This window comes from Dipodomys merriami, unplaced genomic scaffold (assembly GCF_024711535.1).
Source record: "Dipodomys merriami isolate MVZ:Mamm:240054 unplaced genomic scaffold, mDipMer1.0.p SCAF_34, whole genome shotgun sequence".
Taxonomy (NCBI): Eukaryota; Metazoa; Chordata; class Mammalia; order Rodentia; family Heteromyidae; genus Dipodomys; species Dipodomys merriami.
Window position 1 is genome coordinate 7804789 of NW_027204937.1, and position 18841 is coordinate 7823629.

An 18841-nucleotide genomic window follows, 5' to 3' on the forward strand; every position below is an offset into this window, starting at 1 on the left:
GCCTGGGAATGTGTCTTAGTGGTAGAGTGCCTGCCTAGCATGCATGAAGCCGTGGGCTTGATTCCTCAGTACCATATAAACAGAAAAAGCCAGATGCAGTGCTGTAACTCAAGTGGTAGAGTACTAGCCTTGAGCAAAAGCAGCTCAAGGACAGTGCCCAGGCCCTGAGTTTAAGCCCCAAGACTGGCAAAAAAAAAAAAAAGAAGAAGAAAGAAACAAAGGAAGGAAGGAAGGAAGGAAGGAAGGAGAGAGAGAGAGAGAGAGAAAGAGAGAGAGAAAACCACTAAAATAAACATTTCCACATGATCTTTTAAATACCATAGAGGACATACTGGTTACTATGAATGTACATTGTGGTTTCTAGCACTAGCCTTGAGAACAAAAGCACAAGACCACACCGGCCCTTGAGTTCTAGTGCCAGGATGGGCACACAAAAAAAATTTTTTTCAATCAATAAGCCATATGTGATGGTAAGCATATGTAGTCCCAGGTACATGAATAGTCACAGGTGAGAACTGTGGTTCTGGGTGGACCTGGGCAAAACCATCAGATCCTATCTGAAAAGTGACTAAAGCAAAAAAAGGAGCCGGGTGCTGATGGCTCACTCCTATACTCCTAGCTACTCAGAAGGCTGAGATCTGAGGATCACAGTTCAAAGCCAGTCCGGGCAGGAAACTCCGTGAGACTCTTTTTTATTTTTTTAATTGTGAAAAAACTGTACAGAGGGGTTACAATTACATGGGCAAGATAATGAGTACATTTCTTATCAAGCATTGTAGCCTCCTCCTTTGTTTCCCCTTCCCATCCCTTCCAAGCCTCCTCCCTACCCAATCCTCCCCCCACCCCCCCACCAAAGTTGTAAAGTTCGTTTTCTTTTTTTTTTTTTTTTTTTTCCGTCGTGGGGCTTGAACTCTGGGCCTGGGCGCTGTCCCTCAACTCTTCAGCTCAAGGCGAGCGCTCTACCACTTGAGCTACAGCGCCACTTCCGGTTTTCTGGTGGTTTATTGGAGATAGGAGTCTCACGGTCTCTTGGCCGGGCTGGCTTTGAACCGCGATCCTCAGATCTCAGCCTCCTGAGTAGCTAGGATTACAGGCGTGAGCCACCAGCGCCCGGCTGTAAAGTTCGTTTTCCACATGACAACTTGTACTTCTCATTGTTGCTCCGTGAGACTCTTATCTCCAATAAGCCACCAGAAAACCGGAAGTGGCGCTGTGGCTCAAGAGGTAGAGCGCTCTCTTTGAGCTGAAGAGCTGAGGAATAGCGTCCAAGCCCAGAGTTCAAGCCCCATGACTGACCAAAAAAAAAAACAAAAAAAAGACCACTGTGTAAGTGAAAACCTTGAATCACAAAAATAATAATGGGTGAATACCCAAATAGAACCATTTAGAATACAACACAATTAGTCCTTGAACCTTGATTCCAAATTATTTTCTCCTACCTATTAGCTAAAGGAGAGGAAAGGTAGAAGATGGGGAAGCTGGGACATAAATTCAAGGCTTAAAATAGTAATCAGGGGTGCTGGGAAGGTGGCTCAGTGGTAGAGCACTTGCCTTGCAAGCCTGAGGCCCTGGGTTCGATTCCTCAGCACCACATAAGCAAAAAGAAAAAAAAAGCCAGAAGTGGCACTGTGGTTCAAATGGTAGAGCGCTAGCCTTGAGCTGAAGAGCTAAGGGACAGCGCCCAGGCCCAGAGTTCAGGTCCAACGACCAGCAAAAAAAAAAAAAGTAGTAACTAGCCTTATAATTAACTACTTGAAGTATAACATTGTCTTTGAACAATGGATGAAAAAGTATCTGTGGAAAATATAAACTATTCCAGGCTGAGGGAACTGTGCAGTCCATCTTTATTTTTTTTTGTTAGCAGAATACTTTCTGGATATGAAATAATCCTGATAACTGTGAGTTACTCAACATTTTCCCAAATGGGGGTCTCTCAAACACTGCTAGTCAGAATATTAATAGGCAGGCTGGGAAGGTAGCTCAGTGGTAGGGTGCTTGCCTTGCATGCATGAGGCCCTGGGTTCGATTCCTCAGCACCACATAAGCAAAAAGAAAAAAAGAGCCAGAAGTGGCTCAAGTGGTAGAGTGCTAGCCTTGAGCTGAAGAGCTGAGGGACAGCGCCCAGGCCCAGAGTTTAGGCCCCGCGACCAGACCCCCCCCCAAAAAAAAGAATATTAATTGGCATAAGCTTGTTTTCTCATCATAAAAAATTTGGTAATAGTCTCTATGACACCCATACTAGGCTAGGATTGTAGCTCAGTAGGAATACCACTTTGCTGATAGGAGCATTGATGTGACAAACAGGGAGGAGAAAAGAATTTTCTTGAATAAATTTCTCCTTGTCTGCTCAAATATCCTATATACTTAAGTCTGGGAACTCAGTATTCCACATTATGCCTTTAGTTAAAAGGCAGGAGGGCAACCCTCTCCTTAGTTTAATAAGGCATTTGGGATTTTGTTTTTTGTTTTGTTTTGTTTTGTTTTTTTTAATTTTATTTTATTTTATTTGAGAACATACTGTACAGAGGGGCTACAATTACATGGGCAGGATAATGCATACATTTCTTACCAAGCATTGCAGCCTCCTCCTTTGTTTACCCTTCAGCATTTGGGATTTTGTGACTGGAAGATCCCCTTTTCCTGTCTGACATGCAGATTTCTGAGATTTCAGAAATTTCAAGGTAATTGTTGAAAGGATAAGAAAAGCTGGCTTAGTGGTAGAGTGCTTGCCTAGCATGCATGAAGCCCTGGGTTCCATTCCTGAGTACCACATAAACAGAAAATGCCAGAAGTGGTGCTGGGCCTAGCTGGTAGAGCACTAGCTTTGAGTACAGAGAGGCTCAGGGACAGAGCCCAGGCCCTGAGTTCAAGCCCCAGGACCCGCAAAAAAAAAAAGAAAGAAAAGAAAAGAGAAAAAAGAAAAAAATAATAGAGTCTTTAAAAGGATTAAAGAATTTTACTACTGCAAACACTATAACCACAATGTAAGCTGGGTAAGGGAGAAAACTAGCCTATAAATGGGAGCTTTGGTTTTAATACTGTTCTCCAGCTAGGATTGCTTTGTAAAAGCCAGGGAAACTGGTCTGAAAACCTCTATACACAGCCTTTTCTGATGACACAGAGACCTTAAACTCAGAGAAAAATGTGATTCTGTATGTTCCAGCTTCCCCTCTGGGAAGAGGGTGATATGGGATGAATTGTGAGGAGATCTCCTCCATGGGCATCCCTGTTCTAGATGCTACAGAATTTTAGAAGGTAGCCTCTCCCTCTGCCTCAATTATACTAGAGCATCTAGTTCTTATCTGTATCTCCCACATTATTTCCTACCTCCCCCCACTTATGTCAACAAATATCCTTTTACCCCTTTGATAGAAATAAACTCTGAGGGCACCACACACAGTGGTGCATTATACCACCAAAACCAACTAAAATGCAGTTATAGATGAAGGCACTAAGTAGGCATGTGTACTCTTTTCATGAACAAATTATCTCAAAGTAAAGGGAAACTTGGTTTTGACAACCTGGAAGGATTTACGTGTTCTCTTCTCAGTTTGTGGCATTCCTGAAAAGAAGCATGGCATTTGAACAGTAGATCAGGTTTATGCTGAGGCTGTCCATGTCAAAGCTAAACTAAACTGGTTGGAAATGTTCCCATTCCCAATGATGAACCATACTGGATTTACTGAGTTGGGAATGCCATATTGAATTAGGAAATTACACTATTAATTGCTTAATTGAAAGAATAAACAGTGTCAAGGCTGTTAATTATAATAGATTAAGAGATCACTTAGGAAAAAATGAAAAATTAAAATCCTAACCTTTTTTCTACAATGAATAACTGAGACCCTGGGAAAACATACCAATCAGCCCTAGATTCAGTAGAAGGACAAACACTTCTAGGAACAGATTAGGTAAATAGCATCAGATATCAATTGTAATCTTAAAAAACAAACAAACCAACAAAAACAGAACATGGAGACTCCCACAGACCTCACATAAAGAATTAGTGGGGGGGGGGTGTATTTGTGGAAGTGTGTGGGAAGGGATGGTAGGGGAAAAACAAAGGAGGAGTCAACAATGCTTGATAAGAAATGTACTCATTACCTTGCTCATATAACTGTAACCCCTCTGTACAGTATTTTCACAATAAAAACCTTAAAAAAAAAAAAAAGAATTAATAGGGGGCCAGCTGCTGCTGGTAGCTCATGCCTGTAATCCTAAATCCTAGCTATTCAGGAAGCTGTAATCTGAGGATCACAGTTCAAAGCAAGCCGGAGCAGGAAAATCCATGAGACTCTTATCTTCAATTAACTACCAGAAAACCAGAAATGGCGCTGTGGCTCAAGTGGTAGAGCATTAGCCTTGAGCTGAAGAGCTGAGGGACAGAGCTCAGGCCCAGAGTTCAAGCCCCATAATCAACAACAACAACAAAAAGGAGATCAGGAACAGTGTCCAGGCCCTGAGTTCAAGCCCCAGGACCAGCATGCACTCAAAAAGCTACCTTCTGGCTAGAGGCATGGCTCAGCAGGAAAGCACCTGCCTAGTAAGCTCAGGGCCTTCAACCCTCTAGTACTAAAAAAAGAAAGAAAAAAAAGAAAAAGAAAAAGAAAAAATTGATAATCCTGATACAAATTCTAAGGAAAGTCATTGTTGCCTAGTAATTATTTTCTTGCTGTAGCTTTGCACACTTTTTCTTATAACAAGGAAATTATATTCATCATATCCTAACACACTCTATATCTGAAGCCTTAGGCAAATACCATGTACTCAGAAAATGACCAAGACATGCTCCTGGAACTCCAACCTTACAAGAGAACACTGTCAAGAGTGCTCTTACCTGACTTCCAGCTTCCTTATACGCACACATGTGAAAAAAATGTGTCTGTGGATTACTGTACTTTTCATATGGTAAATAATGCTCAATATAATCTATATTCAGCCATTATAGGGCAATAAAGATGGTATTAGCAACCAAAGCACTGGAGACATAACTCAGGGCTAGAGGTCATGCCTAGTATAAACAGGACCCAAATTCAATCCCAAGCACTGAAAGAAAAAGAAAAGCAACCAAAATATTAATGAGTTAAAATGTTGGTTCTCTAATATATGACCTTTGAGACACTGTGAAGGGTTTTAGTTTTAATAATTTATTTTGATATTTTCATAAATCCACAAAGATAGCATATATCAAAAACAGAGATCGATAGGCAAAACTGTAACACTGTTAGTGATTCTAAACCTCTCTAATAACACAATAATCTGTCTTTGGAAAGTTCACTAAGTCAAAAAGTGGTGTGATATATCGTCATATATTATTTTCTTATACTCTTTCCTCCAACTTAAATAAACATTACTATGACAAAGCAAGGATAAAAGACTAGTACAAAGTGCTCTTCATTCCCAACTGTTTCATAATGTAGTTAGAATGACCATCCTCAAAATCTTTAATTATTTCACACAAGAAATAGGTATGGTGTCCTTGCCTATAGTCTCAGTATTTAAGAGGCTGAGGCAGGAAGACAACATAGCAAGATCCTGTCTCAAACAAACAAAAACATCTTTTGGGGGCTGGGAAGGTGGCTCAGTGGTACAGTGCTTGCCTTGCATGAATGAGGCCCTGGGTTCGATTCCTCAGCACCACATAAGCAAAAAGAAAAAAGCCGGAAGTGGCGCTGTGGCTCAAGTGGTAGAGTGCTAGCCTTGAGCTGAAGAGCTGAGGGCCAGCACCTAGGCCCAGAGTTTAGGCCCCACAACCGGACAAAAATAAAATAAAAATAAAAAAATAAAAAAAAAACATCTTTTGGCAGGGCACCGGTGGCTCATGCCTGTGATCCTAGCTACTCAGGAGGCTGAGATCTTATCACTATTCAAAGCTAGCCGAAGCAGGATAGTCCCTGAGACTCTTATCTCCACCACCAGAAGACCGGAAGTGGCGCTGTGGCTCAAATGGTAGAGCTGAAGAGCCCAGGCCCAGAGTTCAAGCAGTATTACATAGGTTCTTGTCAGAAGTTCAAACTCTCAGGCCCTAATCCAAACCTAATAAATCAAACTCTAGAGATGGGAGCAGCCAGCAAGCCCTCTAAGTGGTTCTGATGTGCAGCAAAGTTTGAGAAAGCCCTGTGTCAGACTTCTCAACTACTCATAACAATACATAATATTTGAAAAATGAGTATAAAAAAAGCAAAACTGTGTATTCATTCAATTCTATTTTGTCAAATGTCTACTAAACATATTGCACAAGTAAAAAAATAGTCTCAGGGGCTGAGAAGGTGTCTCAGTGGTAGAGCGCTTGCCTTGCATGCATGAGGCCCTGGGTTCGATTCCTCAGCACCACATAAGCAGAAAAAAAAAAAAGCCAAAAGTGGTGCTATGGTTCAAGTGGTAGCGTGCTAGCCTTGAGTTGAAGAGCTGAGGGACAGTGCCCAGACCCAGAGTTCAGGCCCCACGAACCAAAAAAAATTTAAGAAAAGAAAACAGTCTCAGCCGGGTGCCGGTGGCTCACACCTATAATCCTAGCTACTCTGGAGGCTGAGATCTAAGGATTTCGGCTCAAAGCCAGCCTGGGCAGGAAAGTTTGTGAGACTCTAATCTCCAATATCCACTAGAAAACCGGAAGTGCAGCTGTGGCTCAAGCGGTAGAGCACTTGTCTTGAGCTGAAGAACGCAGGGACAGCACCCAAGCTTAGAGTTCAAGCCCCATGACTGACCAAAAACAAAACAAAACCAGCCTCTACAAATTCAAGCTCAGAATAAACTGGTATTTTTTTCTCTTTGTACTCTTTACTACATTTATGTACATGTTTTCACAAGTAATGTTTTCACATTAGTTAGATGCAAAGTCTGAAACATAATGCCTAGTAGACCTGAATGTTTGTCTCTCCCAAATAACAAATGAACTCTTAACCCCCAAGGTGATGACATGGGAAGTAGGATTTTTTTTTGGGGGGGGGGGTCCGGTCGTGGGGCCTGAACTCTGGGCCTGGGCGCTGTCCCTCAGCTCTTCAGCTCAAGGCTAGCCTTCTACCACTTGAGCCACAGCGCCACTTCCGGCTTTTTTCTTTTTGCTTATGTGGTGCTGAGAAATCGAACCCAGGGCCTCATGCATGCAAGGCAAGTGTTCTAACACTGAGCCACCTTCCCAGCCCCGGGAAGTAGGATTTTTGAGAGGTGAGGTGACAAGATCACCAAGTCAGTACCCTCCTGAATGAGATGTCAGACCTTCAGACATATGGAAGACGACAAAGGGAGAAAGTGCCATGTGAGCATAGAAGAAAGTTTTCATCAAACACTGAATGTTCAGGTACCTAGATCCTGGACTTCCTAGCCATCAGAACTCTGAGAAATTTCTGTTGTTTATAGTCAATTTATGGTATTTTGTTATAGCAGCCCAAAAAGATTTAATAAACTATCTTTCTAGATTCACTTCTTACTATACCTCCTGACTCCTGCATCTTTCCATATTATATAAAGGCCTTCCTACAACACATCCTACTCTTTCAACTCCCATTCACAATAAAACATTCTTCCTCATACCTCTAATGACACTCTGGGATCCTAAATACCCAAAGGGAAGTTCATAGCCAAATGCTCTTTCTCAGTACATTTCCAAAAATGTGTAAGTTTGATGCTACCTTTTTGTCCTGGATGTAATGGCTCACCTCTTACTATATTCCTTTTCATATAAAAAATAAGATGCTCAAGTAGTGCTGTGGCTCAAGTGGTAGAGCACTAGCCTTGAGCTAAAGAGCTGAGGGACAGCACCCAGGCTCAGAGTTCAAACCCCACAACCAACCCCCCCCAAAAAAAAAAGATGCTCAGCCAGGTGCCAGTAGCTCCTACTTGTAATCCTAGCTACTCAGGAGGCTGAGATGTGAAAATCACAGTTTGAAGCCAGCCTAGCAGGAAACTTTGTTAAACTCTTATCTCCAATTATCCTCAAAATGCCAGAAGGGGAGCTGTGAGTGGTAGAGCACTAGCTTTAAGCAAAAGAGCTTAGGGACACCATCCAGGCCCAGAGTTCAAGCCCCAGTATCTGCACAAACACACACAAATAATCCTAAAATGCTCAACTCACTCTGCAGTCCACTAGTTGCTTCAAATTACAGTTTGAGACTATTTGGTAGGAAAATGAGACCATAAAGGAAATCAAGCACTCACTCATTCCTGGAATAACAGGAATAAGTAAGGCACAATTGCTTTAAGAACTTGCATTCCCTAGAAGAAACAGGTTAGAACACAATGACAGTGTGGTGGGTTGTAAAAGTGAAAGAGACAGACACAAGAGATTACAACCTATAAATACAGGAGTCAATGAGTCAGGAATGTTTATAGATTAAGTGATACGTTAATACACCACTTTCCTAAAAATCAGATGGAAGAAAAACGAAGTGACTAATCTAGGAGAACATGATTATTAGGACTTACTTGTCTAAAATGTCTTATCCTTCCCAGAGATAAAAATTATACCTACTGTATATAAAGCCATGTTTTCAATTTAATGTATTGCAAAACACTTGCAGTCCAACGCAATGAAAAACCAACTGAAGTCACAATCTATTTTGAAACAGGAAGAAAATTTGCAAATAAAAGATTCCCTGGGGCTGGGAAGGTGGCTCAGTGGTAGAGCACTCGTCTTGCATGCTCAAGGCCCTGGGTTCAATTCCTCAGCACCACATAAGCAAAAAGAAAAAAAAGCCGGAAGTGGCACTGTAGCTCAAGTGGTAGAGTGCTAGCCTTGAGCTGAAGAGCTGAGGGACAGCGCCCAGGCCCAGAGTTCAGGCCCCATGACCGGACCCAAAAAAAAAAAAAAAAAAAAAAAAAAAAGATTCCCTGAAGAAAGGGCAGGAAGGGCAAAACAAATGAACCCTTCAGAAGGTATTAAATAGATTGTCAGTCTGACTGCCAAGTTGATTTTCAGTCCTCAAATGCCCTTGGTCTCTGCCTCCAAACAAAACCAAATCAATTGTTCTAAGTAATTATCAGTCAAAATTGCAATTAAAAAAAATTCCCAAACCCTATCTCCACATCCAAGTAGACTCAAAATAAAAATAAATTTAAAAGCATTTTTAAAGACTTCTGTCAAAAGGCTAGATTCTTATAAGGTCACAACATACATGAGGGTCATCACTCAGTTTTGCAATGACACCAGACGGCACAGCTTCCAGACTCTCTTCCTTTACCTCCCTTCTCCCCTTTCCACCCTCCGAAAAAGAGGGAGATGCGGAGGGAGGAAGGGGGGGGGGGAGGAGGAAGGGAAGGAGGGAAAGGAGGGGAGAGAGAGAGAGAGAGAGAGAGAGAGAGAGACCAGAAATCCTATGAATCGTTTGTGTGCTCAATCACAGCTCCTGAAAAGCAATCGCTTACAAATTGTTCCTGCTGAGCCCCCGCCCTCAAAGCGGGTGGAAGGAAGTGAGGGCAGCTGGAGAGCCGAGGGGCTAGGAGATCCGAGAAGGGGTCAAGGAAATGTGGATCGTGGTGAAAGGGAGAAGGGGAGATGGAAATCGGTGAGGGGAGTGGGGGACAAACTACAGGAGCAAAACATGGGGAGGGAAACAGAGAAACGCTAAAGATCACAGCTGAGGAAACAGGCAAAATGATAGAGAAAAGAAAGAAGGGTTCAGGATGATGGGGGGTCGGCAAAGGAGGCTATCACTGGGGGTGACAAAAGGGTGTCACCGGAGGGCTGGGAGATTAAGGGGGTGTCACCGAAAGGGGTTCGCCCAGCAGGTGGACAGGGGGCACTAGGAAAGAGGAGCTGGACGCTGAGGGTGAGGGAACGAGGGGTGAGGCGAAGCGGGAACCCGAGGGACACCAGGGGAGAGGCAGGCCCGCGGGGGTTAGGCGGGCGGCCGGGCGGCTACGCCGAGGCAGGCCTAGTTCCCTCACCATGGCTGCGCCGGCCTGGTCCTCGCGCACGCAGCCTCGGTCCTGGGTGCTGCGACGGGCCGGACCCGAGCCCACCCCCAGGCTCAGCCGGCGCGGGGGCTCCAGGAGGCTCCGTCGAGCAGCGGCTCTGGGATCAACCCAGGCCTCGGCCTCCAGGCCCTCAGAAGAGCAGCGCTGCTGCAGCAGCCGCAGCCGCAGCCCCAGCCGCAGCCGCAGCCCCAGCCCTAAGCCAGCAAGGCTCCGCCCCACCCCCAGGCCCCGCCCCAGCGCGAGGCCCCGCCCCGGCTCCAGGCCACCTTACCCCCGCGTCCGCTTCTGCGCAGACTCGCTGCGGAGGTCTGCAGCCAATTACACCTCTAGCTTTTCATCCGCCAGCCCTTAAAGGGGCGATACCCCCTTCAAAGCCGCTTAGCCCCTTTAATTAGAAGAGCTTTAAACACTGCATAGTCCATTAGAGTACTCGCTTTCGTCTCCAGACTTACTGTGCCATTCGCCTGCGTTCCAGCTACTTCTGATTCTCTGACATTCATTATGTGGCTCCACTACTGAGCCATGTCTACAATCCCTGTAGCCCAATCCCCATATATTTATTCTAATTTTTCCAATGCAACCTCCAGCAGCATTTCAGCATTCCAGCACTCCAACTCCAATTGTTCAACTGCACTGAGACTCAAAATCAATTGAGTGCTTTCTCACTACTGCTCATACTGCCCTCATCTGTTCACTTCATTCCTTTAAATAGTTTAGATCCTACTGCCCACCTTGAAGTATTCACCTTCATTTTCAGTCCTAGTTGGGTCTTCCTCGGTCCCACGAAAGACGGACGGGGTCCGAGGAAAGGTAAGTGCAGTGCTCGCCCGTTCCCCAGCCTCCCTCTGCCCAGGAGACAATCAGACACAGCGGGGAGCCAAATCCAGCAGGTAGAAAAACTCGTTTATTAACAGAGCAGCCCCTTTTAAAGACAAAAAGGATGGGTGGTATGGTAAGGGAGGAAGAGGAACCAATCACAGTCAAGGTCACACCCTATCATTCACCTGAACCTTCACGGGCTGGCTAGGTACTGATCAGAAGATCAATTGGGGTCTGCCCACTCAACCCCCTCCCAGCGCCATCTTTGCTGCCCATGTGCTCCACAGAGTCCCCCTTTTTTTTGTTTTAATGGCAGACCCACCTAGCACAGTAATAAACATCAGTCCCACCAGTTAGAAATGTCCGAAGCAGTTCAATTAATTCCTGGGCACCTGGTGTCTTTTAAGTAAGTCAGTTCCTTGTACATGACTTTAAGCTAGCACAGGAGTCAAGATGACCTTTGAGCTTTACTGTCAGCTCCCAATTGCTCCCAACATCATCTCCCCCGGTCTTTGCTTAAAGAAGCGAACCCGCCGGGCACTGGTGGCTTACGCCTGTAATCTTAGCTACTCAGGAGGCTGAGATCTGAGGATCCCGGTTCAAAGCCAGCCTGGGCAGGAGAGACCGTGAGACTATCTCCAATAAACCACCAGAAAACCGGAAGTGGCGCTGTGGCTCAAGTGGTAGAGTGCTCGCCTTGAGCTGAAGGACAGTGCCCAAGCCCAGAGTTCAAGCCCCACGACCGACAAAAAAAAAAAAAAAACAGCGAACCCGCCTGTCTTAGGTTGGGTGGATCACCTTGTCTGCCTTGCCCGTCATCGGGAACTTCTTCAGAGCGAAGCTGAAGGCCCTGTCTTAGGTTGGTCAGACTGACACTCCCTCTTAACCGTCTCTGGCTGCGATTCCTCTGGGGGGGCGGGGAACTCATTTATTTGGAGCTTGATAACTGGCTGGCTAAGCTCATAATGCAAGGAAGGCATAGAAAAACCATCAGCAAAAGCATTCCCAGGCCAGGAAATGTCACCACTAGTCCTTTAACCTTGGTGAAGGATGGGATAGCAGTCTTTGCCACTTTAGAGTCCAGAGGTGGAGATTGTTCTAATCCAGCTATTTGCCTGTGGGGTTGGACAAGAACTAAGCAGGAAGCATAACAAAAGGTGTTGTTTAACAATAAGTATGGATTCAATAATGCTGCTATACAAGCAATTAGTAAAAAGAACAATTAGAGCAGGTAATATTAAAATAATTAGCTCCTACAAAAATATTAAACAGTCCATAGGGTGGTGATCAAAATGAAGGTCAGGCCACCAGGTCGAAGGGACAGCTTCTCTTGTGGTGCTCCTGACGATTTCTAATGCCAGCGTTGATCACCGCCCTGGTCACCCGTTGAGGTTGATGCAGATTCCATAGGTCCGTTCACAGGATTGGGAGAGTCAGGACAGCCAACAGCTGGAGTATCACCATCTGCAATTGTTAGAGAACACAAGAGCTTCTCAAGGGCTGGTTGCCCTTGGGGATCGTTAATAATTGTCTTTCTGGCTTTTGTCTTTAAAACACTAGCCTCGGCCATGGCCTTTTTTCTTTCCTTGTTGGTTATCTTATTCTTGGGCATCCTCCTGTATAGAGGAAATGGTAAAAACTTAAGGTTCCTGGCAGGGATCCAAATGGGAGCAGACTCCCCTATGGGAAAAACACATCCAAATCCCCTGATCATAGTAACTAGGGGGTCAGGTCCTCTCCATTGTTGTGTCAGGGGGTCCTTCCACCTGACTTTCACTTGGGGCTTAGGGTTTAGTTGTCCCCAGTGCTTCTGAAATCTGGATTCAGTTGCCCCTTTTGACAAATTTAAAAACAAAGCTATCTGTAACTGTATATGGGGGCTAACTCCCCCTTTTTTGTTTTAATAATTGCTCTTTAAGACATTGATGATTTCTTTTTATAATTGCTTGGCCTTGGGGATTATAGGGAATTTCTGTAGTATGATTAATATGCCATTTGTCAAAAAACTCTGACATTGCTTTGCTAACAAAACAGGGTCCATTATCGGTTTTAACTTGTGCTGGTAGACCCAAGGTGGCAAAGCATTGAAGAAAATGTGCTTGTGAATGTTTAGTTCTTTCTCCTGTATGTGCTGTGGCCCAGCATGCTCCTGAGTAGGTATCTATAGAGACAAAGATATATTTAAACTTACCAAAGGCCAGGAAATGAGTGACATCCATTTGCCAGAGGACGTTAGGTTTAAGGCCTCTGGGATTTACCCCCGGGGGGTTGTAACGGGGTACTTTTAAAAAAGGCTGACATGGCCGGGCGCTGGTGGCTCATGCCTGTAATCCTAGCTACTCAGGAGGCTGAGATCTGAGGATTGCGGTTCAAAGCCAGCCCGGGCAGGAGAGACTGTGAGACTCCTATCTCCAATAAACCACCAGAAAACTGGAAGTGGCGCGGTAGCTCAAGTGGTAGAGCGCTCGCCTTGAGCTGAAGAGCTGAGGGACAGCGCCCAGGCCCAGAGTTCAAGCCCACGGCCAACAAAAAAAAAAAAAAAAAAAGAAAGGCCGACATGTTTTACAGGTATGTACTATCCTTTTAAGGTCCTTTACAGGAATCTGAGGAAATCTATGCTGAAGACCTCTCCAATTAATATGGGTTAAAACATGCAAACAGGTAGCCTCTTGTAATGTTAGTGCTTGTGGGCCAGTAGCTAACTGGTCCACCCGCTTATTGCCTAGGGAAAAAAACCCAGGAAGTTTTGAATGCCCTCTCAAATGTTGAATATGAATAGGGGCTCCCCGCCCTTCTAATAGGCCCTTAAGGGTAACCATAAGGGGGGAAATAGGGTTTTCATCCAGCTTAATATGTGCCTGGGGAATATAAGGGAGCAAGTTAATCATATATAGGCTATCAGAATACAAATTAAAGGGTTTTTGAATGTCCTGAAGAGCCATAATTAGGGCCAGCATTTCCTTATATTGTGCTGACCCTTGACAAGGTTGAAATCTTTGCTGGCTCGGGGTCTTTTGTTGCTCCTCCAAGGCTGCATATGCAGAGCCCGCTTTACCTCCATCAGTAAAAACATGGAGGGCGCCAGGAATAGGTGTAGGAGAAAATAGAGATGGTATTTTGAGGGGAAGTCACCATAACATGACAGTCCATTTGGATGGCCCGTAATGGCAGTCAATTTGGCCTAGAAACCCCTCCAAGGAGAGAGCAAGACGAGTGAGCCACTCAACGTCTGCCATCTGAAAAGGAAAAAACAATGGAGTGAGGGTCGAATGCCTTTGGGCTTGCGTCCTTTCCTTCACAATAGCATCTGCAAGTTGGTCTGCTTGAGAGTACACGGAGGTGTGCCCCCCCCAGGGGAGTGTGAACCCACTCTAATGGCTCCCCATTTTGAGTTAAAACTGCAGATATTAATGTGATCCCTGCAAACAACCAAAGGGAAATGGGCTCACTAATAGAATACCTCTTTAGAGAAACTTTATCCAGGGCTTTTTGGAACTGCAAAAATATTGCCCTATGGCTGTCTGTAATTGTAATAACTTCTTGTGGCGTCCTGTCTTTTAGCAGGGCAAATAAGGGCACAAGACTATCTTTAGGGACAGAAACCCATGGCAACAGCCAATTGATTTCCCCTAAAAGACTCTGAAGTTGGGTTAAGGTTAGAGAGGCTGGAATATCCAGCAAAGGCTTAAGGGGGCTGGCCTGAATCAAGGTAAGGTGGGTCCCGAGCACCTTAAAAGGAGCCACCTTTTGAATTTTATTAAGGGCTATGGTAAAACCCCCCTTTTTTAATATGGTGAGAACCTGGGCCAGAAGGCCCTCCAGGCAGCTTGGGTCTCTGTGCCCCAGAATTATATCATCCATGTAGGCATAGGGAAGGGAGGTATCTGAACCCAGCACAGGCTCTAAAAGTGTGGCCAAGTATTGTTGGCAGAAGGCCAGGCTATTGGCCATACCCTGTGGCAGCACCGTCCATTCAAACCTCTGATCAGGCTGAGAAAAATTAAGAGAAGGTATAGAGAAAGCAAACTTCTCGCAGTCATCTGGATGCAGAGGGATAGAAAAAAAAACAATCTTTAATATCAATCACAACCAAGGTATATTCTAAAGGTATAGCAGGAGTCCAGGGCATGCCTCTTAGGGGCCTTCCTACTAGCTCCATCCTTTTATTTACCTTTCGTAGATCTAGGAGCATCCTCCAAGCCCCGGAGGCTTTTTGAATAACAAATACGGGTGTGTTCCAAGGACTTATAGAAGGGCGGATTCTGTTCCTCCACCAGAAGGTGGGGGGCTTCAAGTTTAGGTTTGGTCAATGGCCACTGCTCCACCCAGATTGGGCTTCCTGGCTTCCACCTAATGGGAGGTACTTGGGGGGCAGTGGCCTTTAAGATGGGGGTGCACCCGAGTGGGTCCCTTATGTTCTTCTCTGTAATTATGAAAGTTAAAAAAAAATCCCCTTCCTTAACTCCCTCTAGATCCTGTTTAAGCCTTTGTGCTTTTTCCCCATCCAGGATATCATCATAGGATGCTCGATGGTCTGTAGTGACCACGGCATCCATTTGTCTTAGCATATCTTGCCCTAGTAAATTGGCAGTGAGGTTCTTTGCCACTAAAGGGCGTATCTTTCCCTGTTCTCTGTCTGGGCTAGTCCATGTCATAAGGGCAACCTTCTCTTTGCTCTGGGAGTTGCCCCCCTACCCCCAATATCGGGGGCCCAGGTGCAAGCTTCCAGTCCCAGGGCACTTCCTCCTCCCTGAGTATGGTTCGGTCTGCCCCAGTGTCAATTAAGCAGTGAAACCTCTTTTTGCCTATGAGAATACTCATTTTAGGGCGGAGTCCCTCTACCAGGGGGACGGTCCAATGGGCCTGGGCTGCCCTGCCACGAGGCTGCCTGGGCCTCACAGCAGAGGGAGTTCCTCCTTGAATTAACGGGGCTAGAGGATGCCCCTCCCCAAGTTTAAAGACTTCCCCTCTAAATCAAACTTGTATCCCTCCATGCCCCTGGGGCAGGATTTAGGGGGCGGTTTGCCCTCAGGCCTGTTGGCGGGTGATTGTTGTAAACAGTCCCTCTTAAAGTGCCCCTCCTGCCTGCACTTAAAACAAGTACCTCTTCCCGATAGTCGGGGTTCCTTGGCCCTGGGCTGCCAGCGCCTGAGTAATAGCCTCAGTCATTGTAGATACCTGAGCCTGTAAAGCTAAAGCTAGTGATTGGGACTGGTACTGTTGCGTTCCCACATCCTGCAAGGCCACCACCCATCTGCTCAGGGAACTCTCAATCCCGCGCAGGCCATGCGGTGGTCTGCATTCATTCCTTCCCAGACCAGCAGCTTTACAAACTGATCTCAGAGGTTCCCTGCCGGTAGCTTGCGGTGAATGCTCTGTTGGACTTGGTCTATGAAATCAGGTAGGGATTCACCCTGTTTTTGTCTCACTCCTGCTATGGGGGACTCAGTAGGCCCATCATCTAGTTTGTACCACGCGGCAAGTCCTGCCTGCCTCACCTGGTCACGGTACGGGCCAGGTATCGCAGCCTGTTGGACGCCGGTGGAGTACCCTTCCCCCGTCCCTGCTAGCATGGCATAGGTAATAGGTATCGCTGGTTGAGCCTGCCGGTTACTCTCTGCTCACACCCTGCATTCCTCCTTAAAGAAAGCACACCATTTAATAAACTGAGAACTAGTAAGAACGGCTTTGGCCACATCCATCCAGTCCTTAGGGACACACGGGTGATAGGCAATGTCTTGTAATAGGGTCTGGGCCCAGGGAGAGTTTGGGCCATCCTCCGCCACTGCCTTGCGGAGCTCTGAGATCCTTAGCTTCCCATGGATACCATTCCACCCTGATGCTTGGGGAAGCGAATCCTGTGGCCAAGAGTCTGGGTTCTTGGGTGGCCCTTCCTTTCCAGAGGAGGTCTCCGAGTAGGTTACTTTACCGGCCCTCGGCCCCTCCAATGAAGGTTGGTAGGGGTCTGGGTCTTGCAAGTCCCTCTCGTAGGTCTCGTAGGGCGCCGTACCTCCCCTCCAATCGGGGGAATAGGGAGGGAGCCTAGGACCGTCAGTATCAGCTGGGTCAGAGGGGGTAATTTTTACCCCCATTTTGACTTCTACTGTGCACGTCTCAGTGCGTTCTCGATCTGATTTGACCCTTTCCTTTTCCTTCTCATTTCCCAAGTCCTCCTGTACTCCTTTTAGGCCTAATGTTGCCTCCTCCTTCTTCTGTGATATAGCATTACCCATATTTAGGGTTTCACTTACCTCGAGAGACCGCTTAGCCTCGGCCGGTATCTTTTCCTTTCGGGCCCCACATTGGGCGCCAGATGTTGGGTCTTCGTCCGTCCCACAAAAGACGGACGGGGTCCGAGGAAAGGTAAGTGCGGTGCTCGCCCGTTCCCCAGCCTCCCTCAGCTGAGACAATCAGACACAGCGGGGAGCCAAATCCAGCAGGTAGAAAAACTCCTTTATTAACAGAGAGCAGCCCCTTTTAAAGACAAAAAGGGTGGGTGGTATGGTACGGGAGGAAGAGGAACCAATCACTGTCAAGGTCACACCCTATCATTCACCTGAGCCTTCACGGGCTGGTTAGGTACTGATCAGAAGATCAATTGGGGTCTGCCCACTCAACCCCCTCCCAGCGCCATCTTTGCTGCCCATGTGCTCCACAAGTCCTCACCTTCATTTATTCTGAACTTGCAGCAAAACCTAGAGGTGAGAGGAAACTTTTTTAAATTTGACATTAAAGAGGGGCCTTAATGCTAAATCACACTACATTTTGTCAGTTGCATATGCTCTCCTACCCTCCTAAATAATTATTTCAAACCTTCAACATTTCCTCTCACAGTCTAATTTCCTTGATACTTTTTTCTTCCCAATCACTGAGAAAATGAAAAGAATAAAAGAGAATGTGGCCTGGCACGGGTGGCTCATACCTATAATCGTAGCTACTCAGGAGGTTGAAATCACAGGATAATAGTTCGAAGCCAGCCTGGGCAGGAAACTCTGTGAGAATCTTATCTCAAATAAACCACTAGAAAACCAGAATTGGTGCTGTGGCTCAAGTGGTAGAGCACTCCTCTTGAGCTGAAGAGCTGGGGGACAGTGCCCAGGCCCAGAGTTCAAGCCCTATAACCAACAAAAAGAAAAAAAAAATGGAGCTGTAGCACAAGTGGTAGAGCACTTGCATTGAGCAAAAGAAGCTCAGGGACAGTGCCCCACCCTGCTCAGAGTTCAAGCCCCAGGACTAACAAAAAGATAGGAGGGAGAGGTGTACATGTTTCTACCACCTGGGCTGGGAAGGTGGCTCAGTGGTAGAGTGCTTGTCTTGCATGCATGAGGCCTTGGGGTCAGATTCCACAGCACTACATAAGCAGAAAAAGCCAGAAGTGGCACTGTGGCTCAAATGGTATAGCACTAGCCTTGAGCTGAAGAGCTCAGGGACAATGCCCAGGCTCAAAGTTCAAGCCCCAGAGCCTACCAAAAAAAAAAAAGTTTCGGGGCTGGGAAGGTGGCTCAGTGGTAGAGTGCTTGCCTTGCATGCATGAGGCCCTGGGTTCTATTCCTCAGCACCACATAAGCAAAAAGAAAAAAGCTGGAAGTGGCACTCTGGCTCAAGTGGTAGAAGGCTAGCCTTGAGCTGAAGAGTGAGGGACAGCGCCCAGGCCCAGAGTTCAGGCCCCACGACCAGATCCAAAAAAGCAAACAAACAAAGTTTCTACCACCTACAGCAATTTCCAACCTACCTATACTCTGCTTTCCTTTCCTTCCTGCATGTAAATTTTAGTTCCCACCACCCACTGCAAATTTATACACCACCACCAATTCCAAACCCTGATTTCAGGCTGCATGACCAGCAAAAAAAAAAAGAAAGAAAGAAAGAAAAGAAAAAGAAAGAGATGATGTTAATCAAGCTATATTGTATTTATAAACTGCATTGTTAAATGACAATTCTGTTGTACAACGAATAATCATAAAAATAAAATAGGGGGGCTGGGAAGGTGGCTCAGTGGTAGAGCGCTTGCCTTGCATGCCTGAGGCCCTGGGTTCAATTCTTCAGCACCACATAAGCAAAAAGAAAAAAGCCGGAAGTGGTGCTGTGGCTCAAGTGGTAGAAGGCT

The 18841-nt window shown here is 45.9% G+C and overlaps 1 protein-coding gene across 2 annotated transcripts in view; it reads right to left on the minus strand.

Moving 5' to 3' along the window:
• Zyg11b (zyg-11 family member B, cell cycle regulator) overlaps positions 1 to 10079 on the minus strand; it is a 63662-nt gene extending 53583 nt beyond the window's left edge. Inside the window, exon 1 of one of the 2 annotated variants that reach the window (XM_069987212.1) lies at positions 9886 to 10079. In XM_069987212.1, the coding sequence (XP_069843313.1) occupies positions 9886 to 9888 (3 nt within the window). In that variant the 5' untranslated portion in view covers positions 9889 to 10079. The remainder of the gene's footprint in view (positions 1 to 9885) is intronic. The other variant, XM_069987213.1, reaches the window with a different exon arrangement.
• Positions 10080 to 18841: the final 8762 nt, after the last annotated feature.